This window comes from Poecilia latipinna, unplaced genomic scaffold, assembly GCF_001443285.1.
Source record: "Poecilia latipinna isolate Pla-1442-1.1 unplaced genomic scaffold, P_latipinna-1.0 Scaffold1761, whole genome shotgun sequence".
NCBI classification, from domain to species: domain Eukaryota; kingdom Metazoa; phylum Chordata; class Actinopteri; order Cyprinodontiformes; family Poeciliidae; genus Poecilia; species Poecilia latipinna.
The window spans coordinates 70524-89954 of NW_015114377.1; the positions used below are offsets into that span (position 1 = coordinate 70524).

General features: G+C 34.3%; 2 protein-coding genes and 1 long non-coding RNA gene across 3 annotated transcripts in view; all 3 read right to left on the bottom strand.

Moving 5' to 3' along the window:
• Window positions 1–1842: 1842 nt before the first annotated feature.
• On the bottom strand, window positions 1843–4968 carry LOC106965082 (uncharacterized). Its single transcript, XR_001428549.1, has 5 exons — window positions 4913–4968; window positions 4249–4308; window positions 2955–3014; window positions 2225–2299; window positions 1843–2119 (listed from the first exon to the last, which is right to left on the bottom strand). It is a non-coding gene; the product is annotated as an uncharacterized LOC106965082 (long non-coding RNA).
• A 443-nt stretch (window positions 4969–5411) lies between these two features.
• Window positions 5412–9786, bottom strand: LOC106965079 (carcinoembryonic antigen-related cell adhesion molecule 5-like). The gene is made up of 8 exons (XM_015060974.1): window positions 9741–9786; window positions 8977–9030; window positions 8232–8495; window positions 7673–7936; window positions 6377–6655; window positions 5982–6251; window positions 5631–5736; window positions 5412–5520 (listed from the first exon to the last, which is right to left on the bottom strand). The coding sequence occupies exons 1-8, from the start codon at window positions 9784–9786 to the stop codon at window positions 5412–5414; spliced, it is 1392 nt and encodes a 463-aa protein (XP_014916460.1).
• Window positions 9787–11444: 1658 nt separating this feature from the next.
• LOC106965080 (carcinoembryonic antigen-related cell adhesion molecule 5-like) overlaps window positions 11445–19431 on the bottom strand; it is a 20167-nt gene continuing 12180 nt past the window's right edge. The window contains exons 5-11 of the mRNA XM_015060975.1: window positions 15100–15366; window positions 13746–14024; window positions 13354–13620; window positions 12522–12630; window positions 12125–12162; window positions 11682–11757; window positions 11445–11476 (exon numbers count right to left, since the gene is read on the bottom strand). Of these exons, the coding sequence (XP_014916461.1) occupies window positions 11684–11757; window positions 12125–12162; window positions 12522–12630; window positions 13354–13620; window positions 13746–14024; window positions 15100–15366 (1034 nt within the window). The 3' untranslated portion in view covers window positions 11445–11476; window positions 11682–11683. The remainder of the gene's footprint in view (window positions 11477–11681; window positions 11758–12124; window positions 12163–12521; window positions 12631–13353; window positions 13621–13745; window positions 14025–15099; window positions 15367–19431) is intronic.

Below are 19431 nucleotides of genomic sequence, written 5' to 3' on the forward strand. Positions count from 1 at the left end.
GTCTCTCTGGTCATATTGGGTCACAGTTAACATAATGAGGCTGGATCGTCCATCAGTGATTTGAAATCTGGCTGTAACTTCAGAACCGCTTTTGATCCAAAAGAAAGACGAAGCAGAACAGGAGCAGGACAGACTGATGGAGCCGCTTCAAATTATTTATTAGAAATTGTGTATTTTTTTTTATTTAGTGAGAAGTTTTACCTTGGAGTCTTGAGGTCAAAAGGTTTATCAGAAATAGATTTTTGCTCATCCTCAGACAAAAATTTGTTTATTAACTAAAAAATGGAGGTGAAGTTGAACCGATGTTTCCCCTCAAATGCTGTTTTTTTTTTTGGTAACAGGTTTTACAACCCAATCACAAACTTAACTGTTAATTTAGATCCAGCAAAGAGAAGGAGTTTTAAAACAAATACAAATAAAATATGTGGATTTGATTTGCAATCTGTGAATTAAATAAAAAAAATTATTTTTGTCTTTGCCACTTTAGAAGTTGCTGAATATTTTCGCCAACTGGAAAATAAATAGTATCTTATAACTCTTCTCACATATATAGATTTATCTTTTCAACAATTCACATCATCTCTCTGCATTAACCTCCTGCATGTGTTTAATTGTGCAGTTCATCTTGCATGTGTTTATTTCAGAAGCAGCCACGTGGCGCAGCCACACATCAAAGCTGCTCGTGCTGCTGGAAGCATAATAAACACCCAACAAACTGGGTTTACGTCTTATTGCATCAGATTTGGAAAAACTCCAGCTGGGACTGTGTAGACCAACTTTTTTCAGATTTACAGTCTGATCAGATCAAATGAATTAAAACGCTGCTGTAACGAGAATGATTATTATAAATGAGGTTTCTTTGTAAATCTTTACTTTTCAAACTTATATTTTTAGTTCTGTTGCTGTTACTTTCAGAAATCTAAAGGGAAATTAACCTTGAAACAGTAAAATGCACTGAAATATTTTATCAGTGACGTACATTTACCAAACAGTTATTAATAGTTTCATTCTTTCAGGAACAAATGACTCAGTTCTCTTTTTGCTTAATAACTAAATTATATTTAATTCTCAGTTCAATATTTCAGAAGTGTTCACTTGGCTTTTGTTTATAAAATCAACAAAACAACAATATTCAAACTCACACTCCAGATAACAGACTATCCACATTATTAGAGGATCATGAAAAGCAAATGATAAATAGCTAAATAAATAAATAAACACAACCACCAGTTGCCAACAAAAGTGCTTGAAAAAGTAATCAATTATTTGCTGCTTGACTGACTTTAATCATTTTTGTGCAATTAAAAGATAAGCGAGTAGGGAGTGTATTACTCCAACTGCTGTGTTACAGTATTATCTATATAAAAACATATGTAACTCCACCAGAGATGGTTAATGGGTAAGGTGTTGTAATAAACTGTATAATTTTATCTAGCTCAAAATCTAAAACTGCAAAATCCAGAGCTTGAACATTCATCAAGAAACAGACGTTCCATAAAGTCCATGAAAACATTATCTTAATTATGAGAAAAACAAATGAACATCTATCCTCCACTCCCACACACACCTGGCATCTTTTCAAACTTCTGTCGAGCGTGGAAAAGTGTCTAATTGAGCGTCATGCGGATTTTAGCCACTAGAGGGAGATGATTTGATGCTTTTGGATACTCAACCAAAGCCCCCATGTTTTCATGTAAAAGCTCTGAATATAAGCAATCTGCACTCCTATGAGCGACTATTAATACTATTAATATATATAGAACTGAATAGACAGCTCAGAAAAACTGATGGTCACCCCATCACCAACATGAGCCAGGGTATTGTTGGGTATTGTTATCAGACTTAATTGAGAGTTATTAAAGTTGTATGAAATGTGTTTATTGTTGCAGATTTTAAACACAATACTTTATCTATTTATAGACATTATTGGCAGATTTTTTTATGGTATGTAAATTTTATTTGTCTTTGTTAATCTATTAAACACAACAGAAAAAACTAAAAGAAAAAACAAACAGTAAACATATAATAAAAAAAAGCTGTCAATTAAAATGTAAGACAATCAAAGTCTTTCCCCTTCCTCCAACTGGTTGTGTAGTTTCATTATTCTTTTTATGATAACCTGCAGAACAAAGGAAAGTATGAAGGAAAAAAAATGTAATACAATGGTTAACATTATAATGCATGTTATCATTACAAATTGATTGCTTAACAAAAATTAACTAACCTTTTAAAGCAGAAAGCTGATTTTATATTGCATCTTCATAAATCTGTGACATTGTCTCGTACACATGTTCATGTTCTGAGGAAAATAAAAACCACTTTTTAATCATTCAGTTTTTTAATCTTTTTAAAACATTTCACTGTAGGAAAAAAACTTTTTCAAAGTGGTGAATAAACTATTAACAAATTAAATTTTTAAATGTTTAAAGGAAAAATAACCGTGAAAACAAAAACCTGTTTATTACATTGATATGAAACAATCTAGTGAAATATTTTCTTCAATCTGTGATCAATATTGGAAGATGACTGAGCACCCAGATATGTTTTTAGTAGCAAATTTTAAAGGCATAATGTTTAACTAAAATGCTTTGAATTTTATATTTCAGAAGTTTGAGTTTTTTCAGTACTCATTTCTGTTTATGAACATTTCAGGCAATGTGCCCTGAACATCTCAAAATTTCACACCTCTTTCCTGTAATGTTATGCGGCACATAGAACCAACACAATGGACCTGACCCAAACACATAAAGGCCAACATGCACCACACATGTGATGGTCAGTTCCTGACCTACACAGATATGTGAGCACGATGTGCATGGCACACAAAAACAACGCATCTGACCCACACAAGGCCCCAATGAACACAATATTATGCACACACACACACAGACATATATCTACAGCCTATTTCTTACAGCTTACAGTAAATAATGAAAAAGGAAAACAAAGCCTACCTGTTTGACGTGAACTCTCAAACCGCCGGTTCCCAGGCTCAGGTCTTCTGTCTGTGACAGCTAGAGGATGAGAAAGTAAAGTGGCTAGGAGTATGATTTATTTTATTTAAAACAGGGACAGCACACATTAACCACAAGAGGAGAGATTTATTGTATCAGGTTAAAGCTCTCAGCGCTGATTTCCACCTGCATTCCCCAAACCAGCTGCTTCATTTCTACTCGTTTCTGGCAAAAGTTTCGATGAGATCTAACTGTTTAAAATTCTGTTTACTTACTTTTAGCTAGCATCATCGCACAGTCACATTTATCTTATGGAAAAAGCACCAGCCACAAAATAAACAAACGTAAACTAACCAATTACATTTTTGAAATTGGTTAGTTGGTTAAGATGAGAGAGAGCTCCTTCAGCTTTGAAAGGGTGGACTGCTACGTGATGAAGAGGACAGGAGTACCTCAAGAATGAGATGAAAATCGAAAATGAAAGAGAGAGTGAGGGAGTTTGTAGGTGATGCCACCTACAGGACATCATTGGAAGACATTTCACTAAAAAATACCACCACATCTGACCAACATTAAAACAACCGCATTTCTAAAGTGCATTATACACATGGCGCACAAAATCTGCACAATACACCTGACACTCACAAATACAGGCCACATGCACCGTGCACCTGACACTCTGGGCTTTCTTCCCTTCACTTGGATTCCTCTGGTATAATTTCCATCAGGCCAATCAACGAACAGAAGGAGAAGTTGTGAACAATGATGTCTGTCTCTGCGCTGTTTAAGAATTGTAGTCAACCTGCAGTTTTAGCAAAGGCAGCGGTGGAAGTGAACCTTTCAGTCTGTGTTGGTCATGCTTCCAAATATTGAATTAACATTACTGCCATCTCATTTGGCTCGGTAGTTCTCTCTTCGCAGTGGAGGATGGATGTGGAGACAATTTCTGGGAAGCTTCATAGCGTCAAAGTGGCTCATTACATACATCCCTGGTACATGTCAGCGATTGAGTAAAATTAAAGCCTCAACAGAGTCTATGCCTCCAGGAAGCAATCGATTCTCAACAGCCATGAGCCCGGATCTTATGTAAGAAGTAAAGCGTAGAACAAGGGGCTGGTAGCATGGCACACTTTACAGGCAGGTCCTGGCGTCCACACATGATGCACACAAGTAATGCATCTGACCCACACAAGACCCAATGAACACAATGAGATGCAGGCAAATGCATTTACATGTCTACATAATCTATTTAATACAACTTATAATGACTAATAAAAAGGAAAACAAAGCCTACCCATTTGATGTGAGCGTCCCCCTTGCCAGTTCCTGGGCTCAGGTCTGCTGTCTGTGACATCTAGAGAAGGAGGAAGTGAAGTGACAACATTTGCTTCAATTCTACTCGCTTAGACAAATGTTTCAATGAGAAAACTGTTTGAAAGTTTGTTTAATTATTTTTAGCTAGTTTCACTCTCACATTTAGCTTATGAAAAACCACCAGGTGCTAAATAAACAGAAGTAAACAAGGAGCTTATTGACAAGCTCCTTGTCTCTTGAAGGATTAGACTGCTGTGTGATGAAGGAGACATCACTAGTTCAGGAGTAAAGAAGTGTTTGTGAGCGTGACAGACTGATGAAGTGTGTTTGAGGCCAGGGATGCCTGCAGGATGTTACTGGATGGCATTCAGAAAAAAACACCATCACATCTGACCAACAAGAAAACAACCACATCCCAAAGTGCATCATAGACCAGCACAATGGACCCGACACACACAAATACAGGATACATGCACCGCACAGCTGACAGGCAGTTCCTGACCTGTGCCATGATGTGCATGTTACACAAAAACAATACATCTGAAACACACAAGATCCAACAGGCACACACACTTCAATATATGTTTACATTTCCTATTTCTTACAGTTTATGCTGAATAATAAAAAAGAAAAACAAAGCCTACCCATTTGATGTGAATGCTGCTGCCGCTGCTGATTCTGAGGCTCAGGTTTTTTATCTGTGACATCCAGAGGAGCAAACGGTGAAGTTACTACATTTTGCTATGTTCTGGCAAACTTTTCATCCAAATGTAACCATTTAAAAGTCTCTTTGCTCATTTTTAGCTAGCTTCACTGCACAGTCACATTTAGCTTATGGAAACAACACCAACTGCTAAATAAACTAAGATAAATTAACAAATTACATTTTTGTTTAGGATGTACGCCCACCGCCACTGACACACAGATAAAATACGATGTTTTTACCCAGATTTGTTTTAATAATAAAGAGGACAGAGGATAGGAAAGACAAATAGTTATAATTATAATAAAAAGCCTGACACACACAAATACATTCTACATTCACCGCACAGCTGACAGGCAGATCCAGTGCGAGTGCAATGATATAAATGACACCTATATGTCATTTTTAATTTGAATTTAAATCAAGTTGTAGCACTCTGTTTACAGTAAGTGATGTGATTTACTTTTCATCCCATTTTTTAAAAGTTGTGTGATATTATAGACAAAGTATTCATACTTACCTTTTCGAGGTTTGGGTCTGACAGTTTTTCTAAATGTTGGAAAGAAAATAAGAGTGAGGAATAATTTAAGTTGGATGATTGCTATTTGTCTGTGTGTATGATTAGGAAAAAAAGCAGAGCGTAACATCAAAACACTCACTTTCTTCTATAAAGAAAATAGATTACAACAGCAACAACTACAGCCAAAACTAGTAGACATGCGATCACAATTCCAGCAATGGCTCCGGCTGACAGACCTCCAGACGCTACATGATCCAATAGAAAAGAGACAAAAAAGAGTCCACCATGTAAAACCATCGACATTTTCATGAACAGACTTTTACAAACATTAGTTTTTGTAAAATGTTTAAGGATCTAACTCCTTTTTCTTAAGTCAGAACTTTAAATTTTAATACAACAATTATAAAACATTGAGTTAGAAGTCAGTAAACTAAATACTTGATTTATTAGATGAATATAATCAACTTGCAGACCTTTTCTAAATACTCACCCACTACTACAGAGATGAAAGAAAGCTGAGATGTTTGATAAATCTGAGTTTTTTTATTGAAGGCCCGGCAGCTGTAGTTTCCTGTGTGATTTACTTTAACATTGATCAATCTGAGTTGTGGTCCAGAATTAGACATCAAGTGTTCATTAATAAACCACTGAAACTCTGCAGGAGGATTGGAATCAGCAGAGCAGCTCAACGTGATGTCTGAGCCTTCCTTATAGTTTTCTTGAGATGGAACGACGGTCAGTTCGACGAGTTCTGGTCCATCTGTGATGTTTGAAATAAGTGATGAAAAATAAAGCTTTACAATAAAGGTGCACAAAGCAAAATAAAGCCTAGATGAAGCGTTAAACATACATGCATAGTTGTAAATGGCCGTGATAAAAACTTACAAAAAATGGAGATGTTAACTGGATCACTGAATTCCTCACTGAAGAAGTTGAACGCATGACACCTGAGTAGGTTTAGATCAGGCCGGGACACGTTGGCGATCGTCAGCGTGGATCCTCCACCAGTGATCTGAACTCTGTCGCTGGCCGTCACCTCAGAACCGTTGTTCATCCAGAAGTAATGAGGAGAAAACCCAGATGCAGAGCAGGAGAGACGGACAGAGCTTTTAAACTCAACCAGGTCTGTGGGATCTGATGTCACCTCAACACCGGAGACGCGTGCTGTGGGTCAAAACAGGAAAATAATGTTTAACGTCACTGTTATGCAACTGACCTAAAGCAGAAAAACGATTGACTGTATTTATAGTCTTGCAGTGATTTATTTTCTTTCTTTTTCTTTTTAGCATTTATGGAATATCTTGTTTCTATGGATGTATGTTAAATATACTTAATACTGTTTGAATGAATTATGGAAAAAACTAATTTTCATCCAAAAGTGAGCTTTAGAAGAGAAATGTAAATCTTTTTCTTGTTTTGAAGTTTGGAGTGGAATGACACCAATTTGAAATATTTATCTATAGAGCATGTTTCAGCAACAGGGCAATTCCAAGTGTTTTATAAGATGAAAACATGAAACAACAAATAAGCAACAAATATGTTGCAGTGGCAGAATAAAGGAAACAGAATAATTTGGATTACAGATTAAAGATGGTAAAGTTTTATCTCGATCAGCTCTGAAAATATAAAGTCTGAAGGTTAGTTTTTTAAGGGTGGAGTGCTGCTAATTTATCTATTACTTCCTCTAATCATTTAGATTGTTTTAGCAAATTAATAACTACTTTTATTTTGGTGTGATTTATAACTTTTACTTGATAGAGAATAGAGAATTGATAGAGAAAAAACAGTTCCCTTAAAATTAAATGTTGAAGTTTGGTCCAATGCTTTGAATGCAGTCATGATATGCACTTCCTGTTTTACGGTATTTACTAAATGTATTTTTTAACACTACCTTTGGTTATATTTCAGAAACTTGAAATAGGGAAGTTACATCAAGGCAGCACAGAAACTCTAGAAATAATCAACACATCAGTATTTATTGAAAATACATTTTGAAAGTGGAGCACAGAAGACAATGTTTTTGGGCTTACTGAGATTTCTACATTCTCACATTGTAGCATTTTTTAGATAAAAAACCCCACATTTTTCTCTTCACCTTTAAAAAGGCCCTTTATGGATGCTCACCTTGAATTTGTTGGATATTTTTGAAATACTAATTCATTAAGATCTTTAAAGACTTACCATTTACGGAGACAACTATAGGTTGAGATATTAGATCTTTCTCAGTTTTCCTGTTGAAGGCTTGACAGCTGTAGTTTCCATCTGCATTTGTCTGAATGTTGCTCAGTCTGAGGTCTGGTTTAGTGTTAGACAGAGGATCTTCATTCAGAAACCACTGAAACTCAGGAGAAGGTCTGGACTGAACTGAACAGGTCAGAAGGACGTTTGATCCTTCGTGGTGCGGTCCTGATGGAGAGACCTTCAGTGCTATGTGCTCTGGCCCGTCTGCACAGAAAACCCCAAATAAAAGGGACATCAGCTTGTGGAAAAAGATAAAAAGAAACTTTTTCATTATTCTGGCTGCTGCTCCTTTTAGTGTTTGCAACAAATGACTCTTGGCTTTAAACTCTTCTTGTCCTTAGCATCCTTTTATGTGACACCTTTTATATGGTTTTGCATTAAATCCCCAACTTACTGAAAACCAAGACTTTAAAAAACATCCAGTATAAAGAAATTGATACTTTAAAAAAAAAATGCAACAATTAATCTAACTTAGATGAACATGAGGATTTAAACTCACAGTTAATCAAGACTTCTGCTGGTTCACTGATGTCATAACTCACAGAGTTAGACACATTGCACCTGTAGGATCCATGGTCGTTTCGGGTCACATTGTTGAAAAACAAACTGGTTCCTGTACCAACGATCTCAGGGCTGTCAGCGCTGCCTTTCAACCACTCAATTTCGGTAGCATTACCAGTGAAGGAGCATTCCAAACGCAAGGAACCACTCAACTCATTTAACTCCACTCTCTGGGGTTTTACTCCTAGCACCTGCACTGGCCCTGTGAAGGAAAAAAACATAAAAATATTCATTGGTTGCCAAGATTTCATCAAGGACACAATAAGCAGCAACAAGCAATTTGGATTTCTAACAATATATTTAAAATGACAGTTTACCCTTTGCAGTACTTTTGAAACTATTGCTTTGTTTACTTAAATTAAAAGCATAACCATATGACTTTTAAACTCTGACCCAAATCTGTCTTTGCCAAGATAAAAACTGAAGGAGGATGAAGAGGAGAGAAAAGGGAAGAGGAAATGTTCAGGTGGAATCATGAATTATTTAGAAATAAACATGACATTCAGGAATTATTTCCATGACCATTAATTTATGGTTTGAGGTTTTAATAATGAAATGTTAAGATTTGCTATTGGATTTCAGAATCTAAGATTTCATAAAGATTTTCTAAGAGTCTCCTCTCCACCAAAGCTTCATAATTACGAACTGTGTTGGAATCAGATTTGTTGTAAAAGTCACAATACCTTCATCTGATGCACTGAGAAAATCTGTGAACTCGTAATCCTCTTCAGACAAACCTGCAGCAGATGGTTTTTGGTTAATTAAAACATTTTTATCAAGCATTGAAAACTGTTCTTCACGTTACAGTGTTATTCGTTGTTTATTTTCTGGCTTCAGTATATTGTGCTGATCCAAATGAAAATATGTTTCTGTTGGAGTTGTTTCTCTTTCATACTGTCTTCAAAAGCAATAAAGAATACAGATTACATAAAAAAGCAATACATATATTTCAGTAGTGCTGATTATAGCTGAATAATAAATAACATTTGACTAAATATAAAAAAAAAAATCCGTTTTTTTCTAATGATGTAAGTTGATTCGGTCTTCACAAATATTCTGAAATTGTTCAAAATTGAGCTCAAATATAGAAAATATCACAGATTTCACTGTATCGTTAATTTTTAGATGTAAACGAAGCCAATGCAAAAAGGAAACTTTAACCCTACAGAAATCAAAACTGGCTATGCAAAATCATTGAATTTAGCATACTGTTTGACATTTTAACATGAAGTTTTCCATTCTTTGTTTCTTTTCCACAAATAAGGAATGAAAAGGAGAAATTTAAACCTGATGGTGTTTTTATTTACTGTATATGAAATAATAGATTAAACAACTTGTTTCCGTAATAAGAAAATGCTGATCTGTGCTTATTTTAAGACCAATGCAGTCATTGTTGCATTAACAGTGAAAATATCTTCATGCTGTGGATCAAGAGGTAAAAGCTCACCTGAGACGGCTCCAAGGAGAACAAAAAATGTGATGATTGTTTTCATTTCTTTCTTTTAGTATAAAACAGGAGTAAGAATCTGTTTCACTCCTCAGACTCTTGTTGTCCTCAATCAAGTATTGACAAGAATGAACAAGGAAGTTGAATTGCTTATCTCTCTCCGATTCATTTGTTAAACATTAACACTATTTTGTGTTTATTTCACCGTGGCCTGACAGTAAGCAAGTTATACAAATCAAACTACATAGATATTACTGAAATTATGTAGTAGAGCAATGTAGTTACATTTTTTCTTGAAAACATATGCCCATTATTGTTGATTATATTTAAGATGTATGTATGACAAAATGAAAAGTGTTTATTACCATATATATGACTTCAGAGTGCAACTCCGGCACCCTTCCTGTAACTTTTTGGGACTTTCGACTCATCAATCACAGGTTTGTCAAACGGTAAAATACTTTCAAGTAATAAAAAGCTGGTAGTAAAGTAATAAACGAGAAATTCTAACAATAGTAGGAAGACTGACCAACATTTACCGTAAAGTAGATAAGAATTACTGCTAGAAGTAAAATAAACCTTTTCTGTTCTCATAATGAACTTAGCCCAGTATCATGATTCATAATTTTTATTTCTAAGTATCCTGGCAGTATGCCAGCAGAATAGAATAAAAGTAGAATAAAAACTTTTATTGTGATTATACACAAGCTCAGTTGCAAGGATAACCAAATAAGGAAGCTTACATTTAAAGTGCGGTTTGCTCCTAGTATAATTAAAAATAACAGAATAAAAAATACTGAGAAAGTAAGAGGTAAATATTTTTATAAAAAATAACATATAAAATTTGTTGCACATGGAAAGATTTTACATGTGAAAATTCATTGTTGTTGTGTTGTAAGATTTCACATAGATGGGATCAGTTTTGTCTTTAATGATGCACTTTGATCTGAGAGGCAGTGAAAAGAATAAATGTCTTTAAAAGAGGGGAGAGGGCAGCATTTACCCTGATGCTGGGAAGCCAAAAACACATTTGAAGGACATCAGTTCTCTAGAAAATAAAATTAATGTGCAGAATGCTTTTATGATCTGACTTAATGTGAGCAACATTTTAACTAAGCATACAGAAACAAAATATGCATCATATTCCAATGTGATACTCAGAATTTCCAACAATTAGCAACAATTTACTTTTTTGTTTTATGATACTTGAAATGAATAGTTAAGATTATTTGTAAAGCACTTTTAACAGACATGAAATCACAAAATTCAAAGCATAAAACAAACACAAGAAACAATAAAATCATGACATCAAGGTCTGGGAAATAAAGTTTTTATTTGCATTTTAAAAACCTCCACAGAATCAGCAAAATGGAGATGCAAGAGCAAACTGTTCCAGAGCCTGGGGGGCCGCCGACTGAAAGGTCTGATCCCCTTTAGCTTTTAGCCATTTATGTGGAATGACTAATGTTAGCCAAAAAGAGTGAGAAAGAAAAGAGAAATGCACAAAGAACATGTTTTATCACCATAAATCCTAAACTAATACATTATTTCACATCCTGAATTAAAAACTTATGAAGACAATATAAAGGTGGAAACTATGAGTGTAAACTTTAGAAACACACATATATACACCTGAACTCTTGTATCACATTATGTTTAACAACTTTAACATCTTCTTTCTTCCTTTATGGTTCTTAGGGTTCATGGTCTCTTAATTTTCTCAGATTTCTGACTTTCTGGAAAAAAAAAGAATCAGAAACTGATTATATGATTCTATGCTGCAATTAAACACACATAATTAACTGTGTAAGCATTTTTAAAAGCTAAAAATATTTTATAATAAATCATGACAAACAATAGTGTAATCATTCTTTAGGGAAAAAATGTTTGCATCCAACATGTTACAATTTTCACATGAAAGAATAAAAGATTAAATCTTACCTTTACTGGGAGACTGACTTTTTCATACTGATTGTTCTATTATATATGCCTGGCATTTCCTCATAGATATTTTCTTCTACAAAAAAAGAAGCATAGACACTTTATCATTCCTATGTTTGTGTATTTATTATAACTACAGCCAGAAAACACAACCTCTTTGAGTTAAATGGTTTTCTTCAGAGCCCAAACTATAAATCATTTGTACCAAAGGGCTCTGAAAATCCTACAGCTTTTAGAGGATTGTTATAAATTATTAATGTATGAAACCGGTGGGGTGGATATTGCACAATTTTTATTCTCACAGCTTATTATGTTCACATTTTATTTGTGTAGAGACAGAGGCGGGAGGCTTCAAGTCTTCCCACCAGTTAAAATAAATCAAGTGAAAATCTTATTCTCAATTTCATTTTATGCACAGGATGAAGAAATAGTTAGAAACTTACCACGTTTACCAGCATCAGGTGGTGCACTCACACTTTTTCTACATATTGGAGAAAATGTTAAAATGTAAGCAACCAAAAATACATCATAGTAGTTTCATTTTATTAGAGCAAATTTCTCAAAGTAGATTTTGTGTTTTCATGTTTTAGGCATAAGAGAACGAGGAATTAAAATGCATTGATACATATTTAATATTGATGCCTAAAAGAAAAAAAAATGTGGCTCGTTAGGTAACAGTAGATCTGAAAGTTGTAGGTTTGATTCCAGGTTTATGTTAATGTTAACCCCAAGCTGAGTATCAATCTGTGCATCAATGTATAAATCTGTGCTTCTATGTGAGTGAATGTGACTCTAGTGAGAAGCTCTTTGAGTGGTTAATATAAATGTGAAGACACTTACTTTCTTTTACACATAAAATAGCCTCCAACAGCTCCAGCAGCTCCAGCTGCAACTACCAAACATGCGATTACTATCCCAAAAATGGCGCCTCCAGAGAGACCTTCAGTTTCTTTAAAATGTGAAACAAAAGACATAAATGAGCAACTCAACAACAAAAAAGACATTTACAATCTCTCCAATATTGATACTGGACTCTATGTTAGTTAAAAAAGCATAATGAAAAGCTGGAAAATATATTAGTAATATTGTTATAGAATAAATCCTAAACAAATGCATATGTTTACAGAATTATGTCATGAAGGGTCTGCAGAATCAACAAGGATGATTAGATTCTTAAGCTTCTAAGAAGAAAACCAAAGTACCTAAGATTCTGTGAATAGTGTTTTAAGTTACCACCTGCCCCTGAGTACATTAGAATATAAAATAACATTTTATGAGCCATTAATTAAAATTATCTTATTGGTGGCTTTCTAATTATCATGGTTAGATAAAGACAAACATCTCATTTTTAACCACATGTAACCAACATGCAGTTTTTGAAAACCATGTCACATAAAAAATCTAATGATTTACACTTTCAGACTGTAGAGACTCATTTAAAATGCTGATTGATTTCTCTGTTACAACTATCGAATGTTGTTACATCAAAACTTTTGAAAAATGTTATATTTAAGATAATGAAATATAAACTCGATGGCATTTGGTTTACAGTGAGATGTAATAACCATCTAAGTATTGTTTTTCTATGATTATATTTATCCACAACCTTTAAATAGGTTGTAAATGTTTAACACCTAACAGTTAATGAAACAAACCTGTCTGTTGCACTTACTCACAACAGAGATGACAAAAGGATCAGAGATTTTGTGCACCAGTGTTTCGGTGTTAAGAGCCTGACAGCTGTAGTTCCCGTTCTCATTGAGCTGAATATCTGTCAGTCTGAGGTTTGGTCCCAAAACAAATAGCTGAGTTTCATTCAGAAACCACAGAAAATTGGCAGGAGGGTTGGATTCAGCTGAACAGAACATGTTGATATCTGAGCCTTCTTCATATTTTTCTTGATATGGAGACACAGTCAGTGAAATACTGTCTGGTCCATCTGCATACGCAAAAGAAAACAAGACCTTCTGAAATTATTGTCTTCAACAACACCACTGTAAAGCTGTTGCTTAGGTTTGGAGTATGGATGTGAAAACATCAAGAACATGTTAATCAGAGACTTACAGTAGATAGAGAGGTAAACTGGATTACTGCTATCGCGACTGAAATAATTGTAAACATGACAAGTCAGGAGCCCTTGATCGTATCTGGTCACATTGAATACTGTCAGAGTGGATCCTCCGTCAGTGATCTGAACTCTGTCCCCATTTGTAAGCTCAGAGCTGCCGTTCATCCAGAGGAAAGACGGAGAGAATCCAGATGCAGAGCAGAAGAGCTGGACAGAGCTGTTGAACTCAACCAGGTCTCTGGAGGACACTTTCACCACAACGTTTGAAATACGTGCTGTGGATAAAAACACAATAGTTTTACATACTGTTACTGAAAAAATAAAACTATATTAATGCAAACAACTAGAGCTAGTGGTGGTGATACGGTTTAGCTGTGATTGATAAAGTCGTAGCTAAATCATCTGTGTAAAACTACACAGTTTTCATCTGAAATGCCAAATAATCATCATAACAATGTCAATGTGTGTGACACCAGAATGCTAAAGGATCACTTGGATGGTAAATTTGGTGGACTATTAAATCCAAGGGTAATCTATTGAGAATGACAATAATACATTTGGTCATTTCAATTGATTTTCACACTGTCATTATTTTGCAAATAATGACACTTTAATGCAAATTTGGCACTTTTAATGGACTTTCAAGGCAACTTTTAGAGCAACTTTGCATTAAAAGTGTCATTATTTACTGAATGACATTTTATGACATCAGTCATAGACATTCATAAAGACTCTTTCATGTTCATGACGGGTGTTATGTCATGTTTATGACTGTGTCATGTCAGTCTTATGCACACCCGTCAAATAAAGTGTCACCATCTTTTATTGCCCCATAATAGTCAATTTTTATCGGATTGATATGGCTTTTAAGTTTTACATTTTATTTCACACTTATTAAAATAATGATAGAAAACAAGTATTGACCTTCCAACGTAGTATTTGCACAGAAGAGACATTTGATTAAAATAAGTCGTTCTACAGTAAAATTAAATATCCCCCCAAAAAAAAAATTAGAAGACCAAAAATACCAGATGCTGTTTGTAAATCATTATCTTGGGTACTTTATAGAGCAATGACATTGCAATATTATATCCTGAAAAAACTGAAATATATTTGGGGTGCAGATGGCAAATTAATGTCTGAATCCTATTAAAGTATAGTCAAATTCTGGTGTTTTTCAAGTAAACAAATTTGAATAATCTGATATATGTTTTTAAAATTAACTGTTTAAAATCTAAGTCAGATAAATTAAATTTTATTTGCTTGTGTCCAGGAGAGACTGTTTGGTTGTATTCAACAAAAAATATTTACAGATATCTGTTTATTCCTTTTCTTCTTATTTATACTTACCAATAACAGAGACAGGTGATGGCTGAGATTTCTGATATTTCAAAGTTTTTCTATTGGAGGCCTCACAGCTGTAGTTTCCCTGCTGGCTCATCTGAATGTCCATCAGTCTGAGTTCTGGTCCAGAACCAGGCAGCATGTCTCCATCCAGAAACCATGAGAACTCAGCAGGAGGTCTAGACTCAGCTGAACAGATCAGATTGATATTTGTTCCCTCTTCATGTTGTGCTTTTGATGGAGAGACAACTAACTGGATGTATTCTGGACCGTCTAAGGGAAAAAGAAACATCAAAACAAGTTAATGAAAAACTGTTGCTGAAAAATTTTTTTTCCACACTTTTATAGTAAGGTAAGAATTTATAACATTCTCTTGTCATTTATATTGTTATTTACTATGTCCTATAAAACTGATAAATACACAAACCAGTTACTTTATAAGGTACACCCGTTCAATAGCTTGCTCAGATGAATAAAACATTTGTCACCAATCACACGTCAGCAACTTTTAGCCTTCAGAAATCTGAAGATGACTTTACAAATTTGAAAATTAGCATCCAAATTGTTGATACAAACAACTTTTCCACGGTTGCTGGTGCCAGACAGACTGGTCCAAGTATTTCAGAAACTGGTTACTCTGGAGATTGCTCAAAAAATAGAAAATATCCAGAGAGTGGAAGCTATGCAGCTCAAACTCCCTTGTTGAGGTCAGAGGAGAAATGGGGACTAATTTGAGATGAAAGGCAGAAGCAGCTCATCATATTTTCCTCAGGGCTCACTGTACCACAATCAATCAGTAACAAGCAGATTGCCTCCAGGCCACACCACATTACTATAAGTCATAACCATCAAAATCACTGGAAATAGAGACTTTAAATATTTTACTCTATGTGTAAGGAATCGCTATGTTAAATTAGTTCACTTTCTGAAATAAGTGACAAACCTTTCACAATATTCTGCTTTATTATTTCTGAAATGCACACGTAAATGCTGTACCTAATAAATTTGATCGCATGTTCATGACAATTTTTCCAAGTCAGATGAGAGCACATGAAAACTTTTCTTAGCGGAAAATTCTATGTCAGTGTTTTGAAAACATTTTTCCAAAAAGTAAGATAAGAAGAATTGTAATGACTCACAGCTGACAGGAAAGATTTTTGGATTGCTTCAAGAGAGAAAATATAAGCAAACAAGAAAAAGAGACTTACAGCTGATAAAAAGGTTTGCTTGATTACTAACTCCAGAACTGGCAGGATTGGACACATGACAGCTGTATGATCCATCATCATATCTGGTCACATTGACTATAGTCAGCTTGGATCCTCCATCAGTATTAATGATCTGAACTCTGTCACTGTCTGTAACCTCAGAGCTGCTGTTCATCCAGAGGAAGGAGAGAGAAGATCCAGAGGAGGAGCAGGAGAAGCTGACAGACCCACTGAACTCAATCAAGTCTAAAATTTGTGGGCTTACTATTACATTAGATACTGGCTCTGTAAGGGACAATAAAAATGGTTCAGACAAATCACAATACAAACATTAAATGAAACAAATCATTAAACTAATTATGTTTTACATGAGAAATCATGCATTATAACTGAGAATGTCAAAATCTACAAAACAACTTTTGCTAAAGATTATATAATTATTTCAAGGCTTATTGATTTTAGCTACATTTCAACATTTCAGGCTATATACAGGATAAATCAAAAATATTCAAGAAAACTGTGTATTACATTTTTTATATCTAAAAGTATAATGTGCTAATGCTCTCAGTAATATGCACTTTTGCTTCTAACTGAACACTGTTACCGTATTTCCTGAGGAAATATGGTGAAGTGAAAGAGTTCTGGTAAAGGCTTATAAATGTTTATACTGTTTCATGTTGCATAAAATGAAATATCCCTAGTTTTTATGTTTTCAAGTAACTTTTGGTCATCAAACCAATCTTTAATCTCAGGTAGGCTACCCATTTCATTATGTACTAATTAGTTGAGATTAATATTTATCTCAATAAGAAAATTAATTAATAGTTTGTGGTCTACTTATTTCTTTCAAAGCTCTGATATTTATATACATTTCCACTAGTATTGACTTTGTTTATATTGAAATAACAGCCATTATATGCTCTAAAATTAAACAAACATTACAGATATTAAATGTTAAAAATAGCCACCTTAAACACCTTTAGAGAATCCAACAAATTTATTTGTTATTGGTTTAAACATCTGCTCACCATACACGTCCACTCTGGTGTTTCCTGTCATTGGCGGACCAGTAGCTGTTAAAATGTTAACTCTGTAATCTCCACTGTCATTTAAGTTGAGATTCCTGAGCTCCAGAGATCCAGTGGATCTGAAGAGAGTGATCCTGTCTTCATACTCTGGAGCAGTTACGTTCCCATCGGGCAGTGAGTTTATTATTGGGTTGGAATCAACAAAATTCCAGCTCACTGACCGAAATGGTTCTTCAGTTGAATTCAGGTTTGTTCTGAGCATCACACTCCCACCAACAGATGCATTCAAAGGACCGTCTGGTAGCACACCTGCTCCTTCAGACAGACCTGCAGGACACAGTTTTGGTTTGAAAATAAATTCCTTTTAAGTTTGTAAAATGAACCAAAAGCAGGAAAATTTCACCCAATGGTTGATAAAAATACAGTTAACCATTTGTAACTGTGTAAATAATTTGAAGTGTAATCATTTTGTGTCACCCTTAAAACCTTTAGATTCACATTGCATAAATATGTAAAAAAATAAAAATAAATAAAAAAAACTTTCTATAGCACAGATCTTTACACAATGTTTGTAAATATTTTATTTTATATATTAAAGAGTAAAAGCTCACCTGAAATGGTTCCGAGAATGATAAAATATATAGTGGCTGTTTTCATCTTACTTTGTGAAGTAACAAGACTAAAAAGTAAAGAGTGTTTTCCTCTTTGTATGCCAGCAAGTTAGACCTTTTTCAGAATAACTGTGGAGGAAGTAAAGCTGCTGAATGTCTTAGAGGGTAATAACTTGCAAATCAGTTACCCATTTTTAAGGAAACAGAAGGGTGCGTACTGCTGGAATGATGAGGTCAGACAGAAAATATTTCATTCCAAATGACATTTATTCCCTTAGGTTTGTGTCTAAATGCATGTCTATTACAAATCAAAGATCAACAAAGAGGAGAGGGAGAAAGAGAGAGAGAGAGAGAGAGAGAAACAGAACACACTGGGTTTATGTAGAGGAGGAAAATTGTTTAGGTGCCATCTCCCTGGCCACTGGATCCTCACAGATCAGTAACAAAATTACGTTTACACACACCATGTTACTGTCAGCAACATCCAGTTGTCCTTATGTTCCTACATATATTTACAGATTATTACGGTATCACACCTGTTCTTGTAAGATGTTGTGTAATTTTACTGTCTACTCCAACAAGTTGATTTGTCATGATGTTTTACTTCTTTGTGTATTATAGTAATTAAGAAAACTTTTAAATAATCTGATAAAATAGGATGAGATAAAAAAAAAATAGAAAGGATAGAAATTTTTAAAAATTTTCCACGAAAAAATTATTTAAGATGAATTTAACCAAATTTTATGCAAATGACAAATATGTATCTTTTCAATAAAGGTTTTGTGTATGAAAATTGATAGAATAAACAAATTTAAATGCATATAAAAAGTAAGATGACGTAAATTAGATAGACAAAAGACTCAACATATCCCTTCCTCTGGTTATGAAGTTTTACGTCTTGAAGATTTGCTGTATAGGAAGAAAAAACGATGGTCAGATCTGACTGTCAAAAAGAGTCATTATTAATTGTATGAAACAATCACTAATTGCTAGTTACCTTGAAGGAAAATGCTGATATTTGAGTTATGGCATATATTCCTGAAAAGAAACAAACAAAACATAAACTTTTTCCATTTGCTTATTCCCATACAATTTATAAAGAAAAACATATTCTGGTAATTCTCTCAGCATATTTTGCTTTAATATGAATTCAGGTTAACTTGAGGATGAAGCTATTAAAACTTGAAGAACTGTATATTTTATTGGTTGAAATATTTGTTCCAACATTAGTTCATGTACTCCAGCCATAATCATTATGTAGGATGGATGATCAACGCTGTATAAGATTACAAGAAAGGCACTTAGCACTTTTAAATCAGCTTTTTCCTGATATCTACACTGATACAACATTAAGTTGATATTGGAAACAATGCCATCATTTTTTAAAGGTTTGTTGGTTCTAGCAGGCAGACAGGAAAGAGTGAAAATGTGTGGCAAAGGTCATCGAGATGGGACTGAAATGTGTGGCAAGGCAAGGCAAGGCAAGGCAAG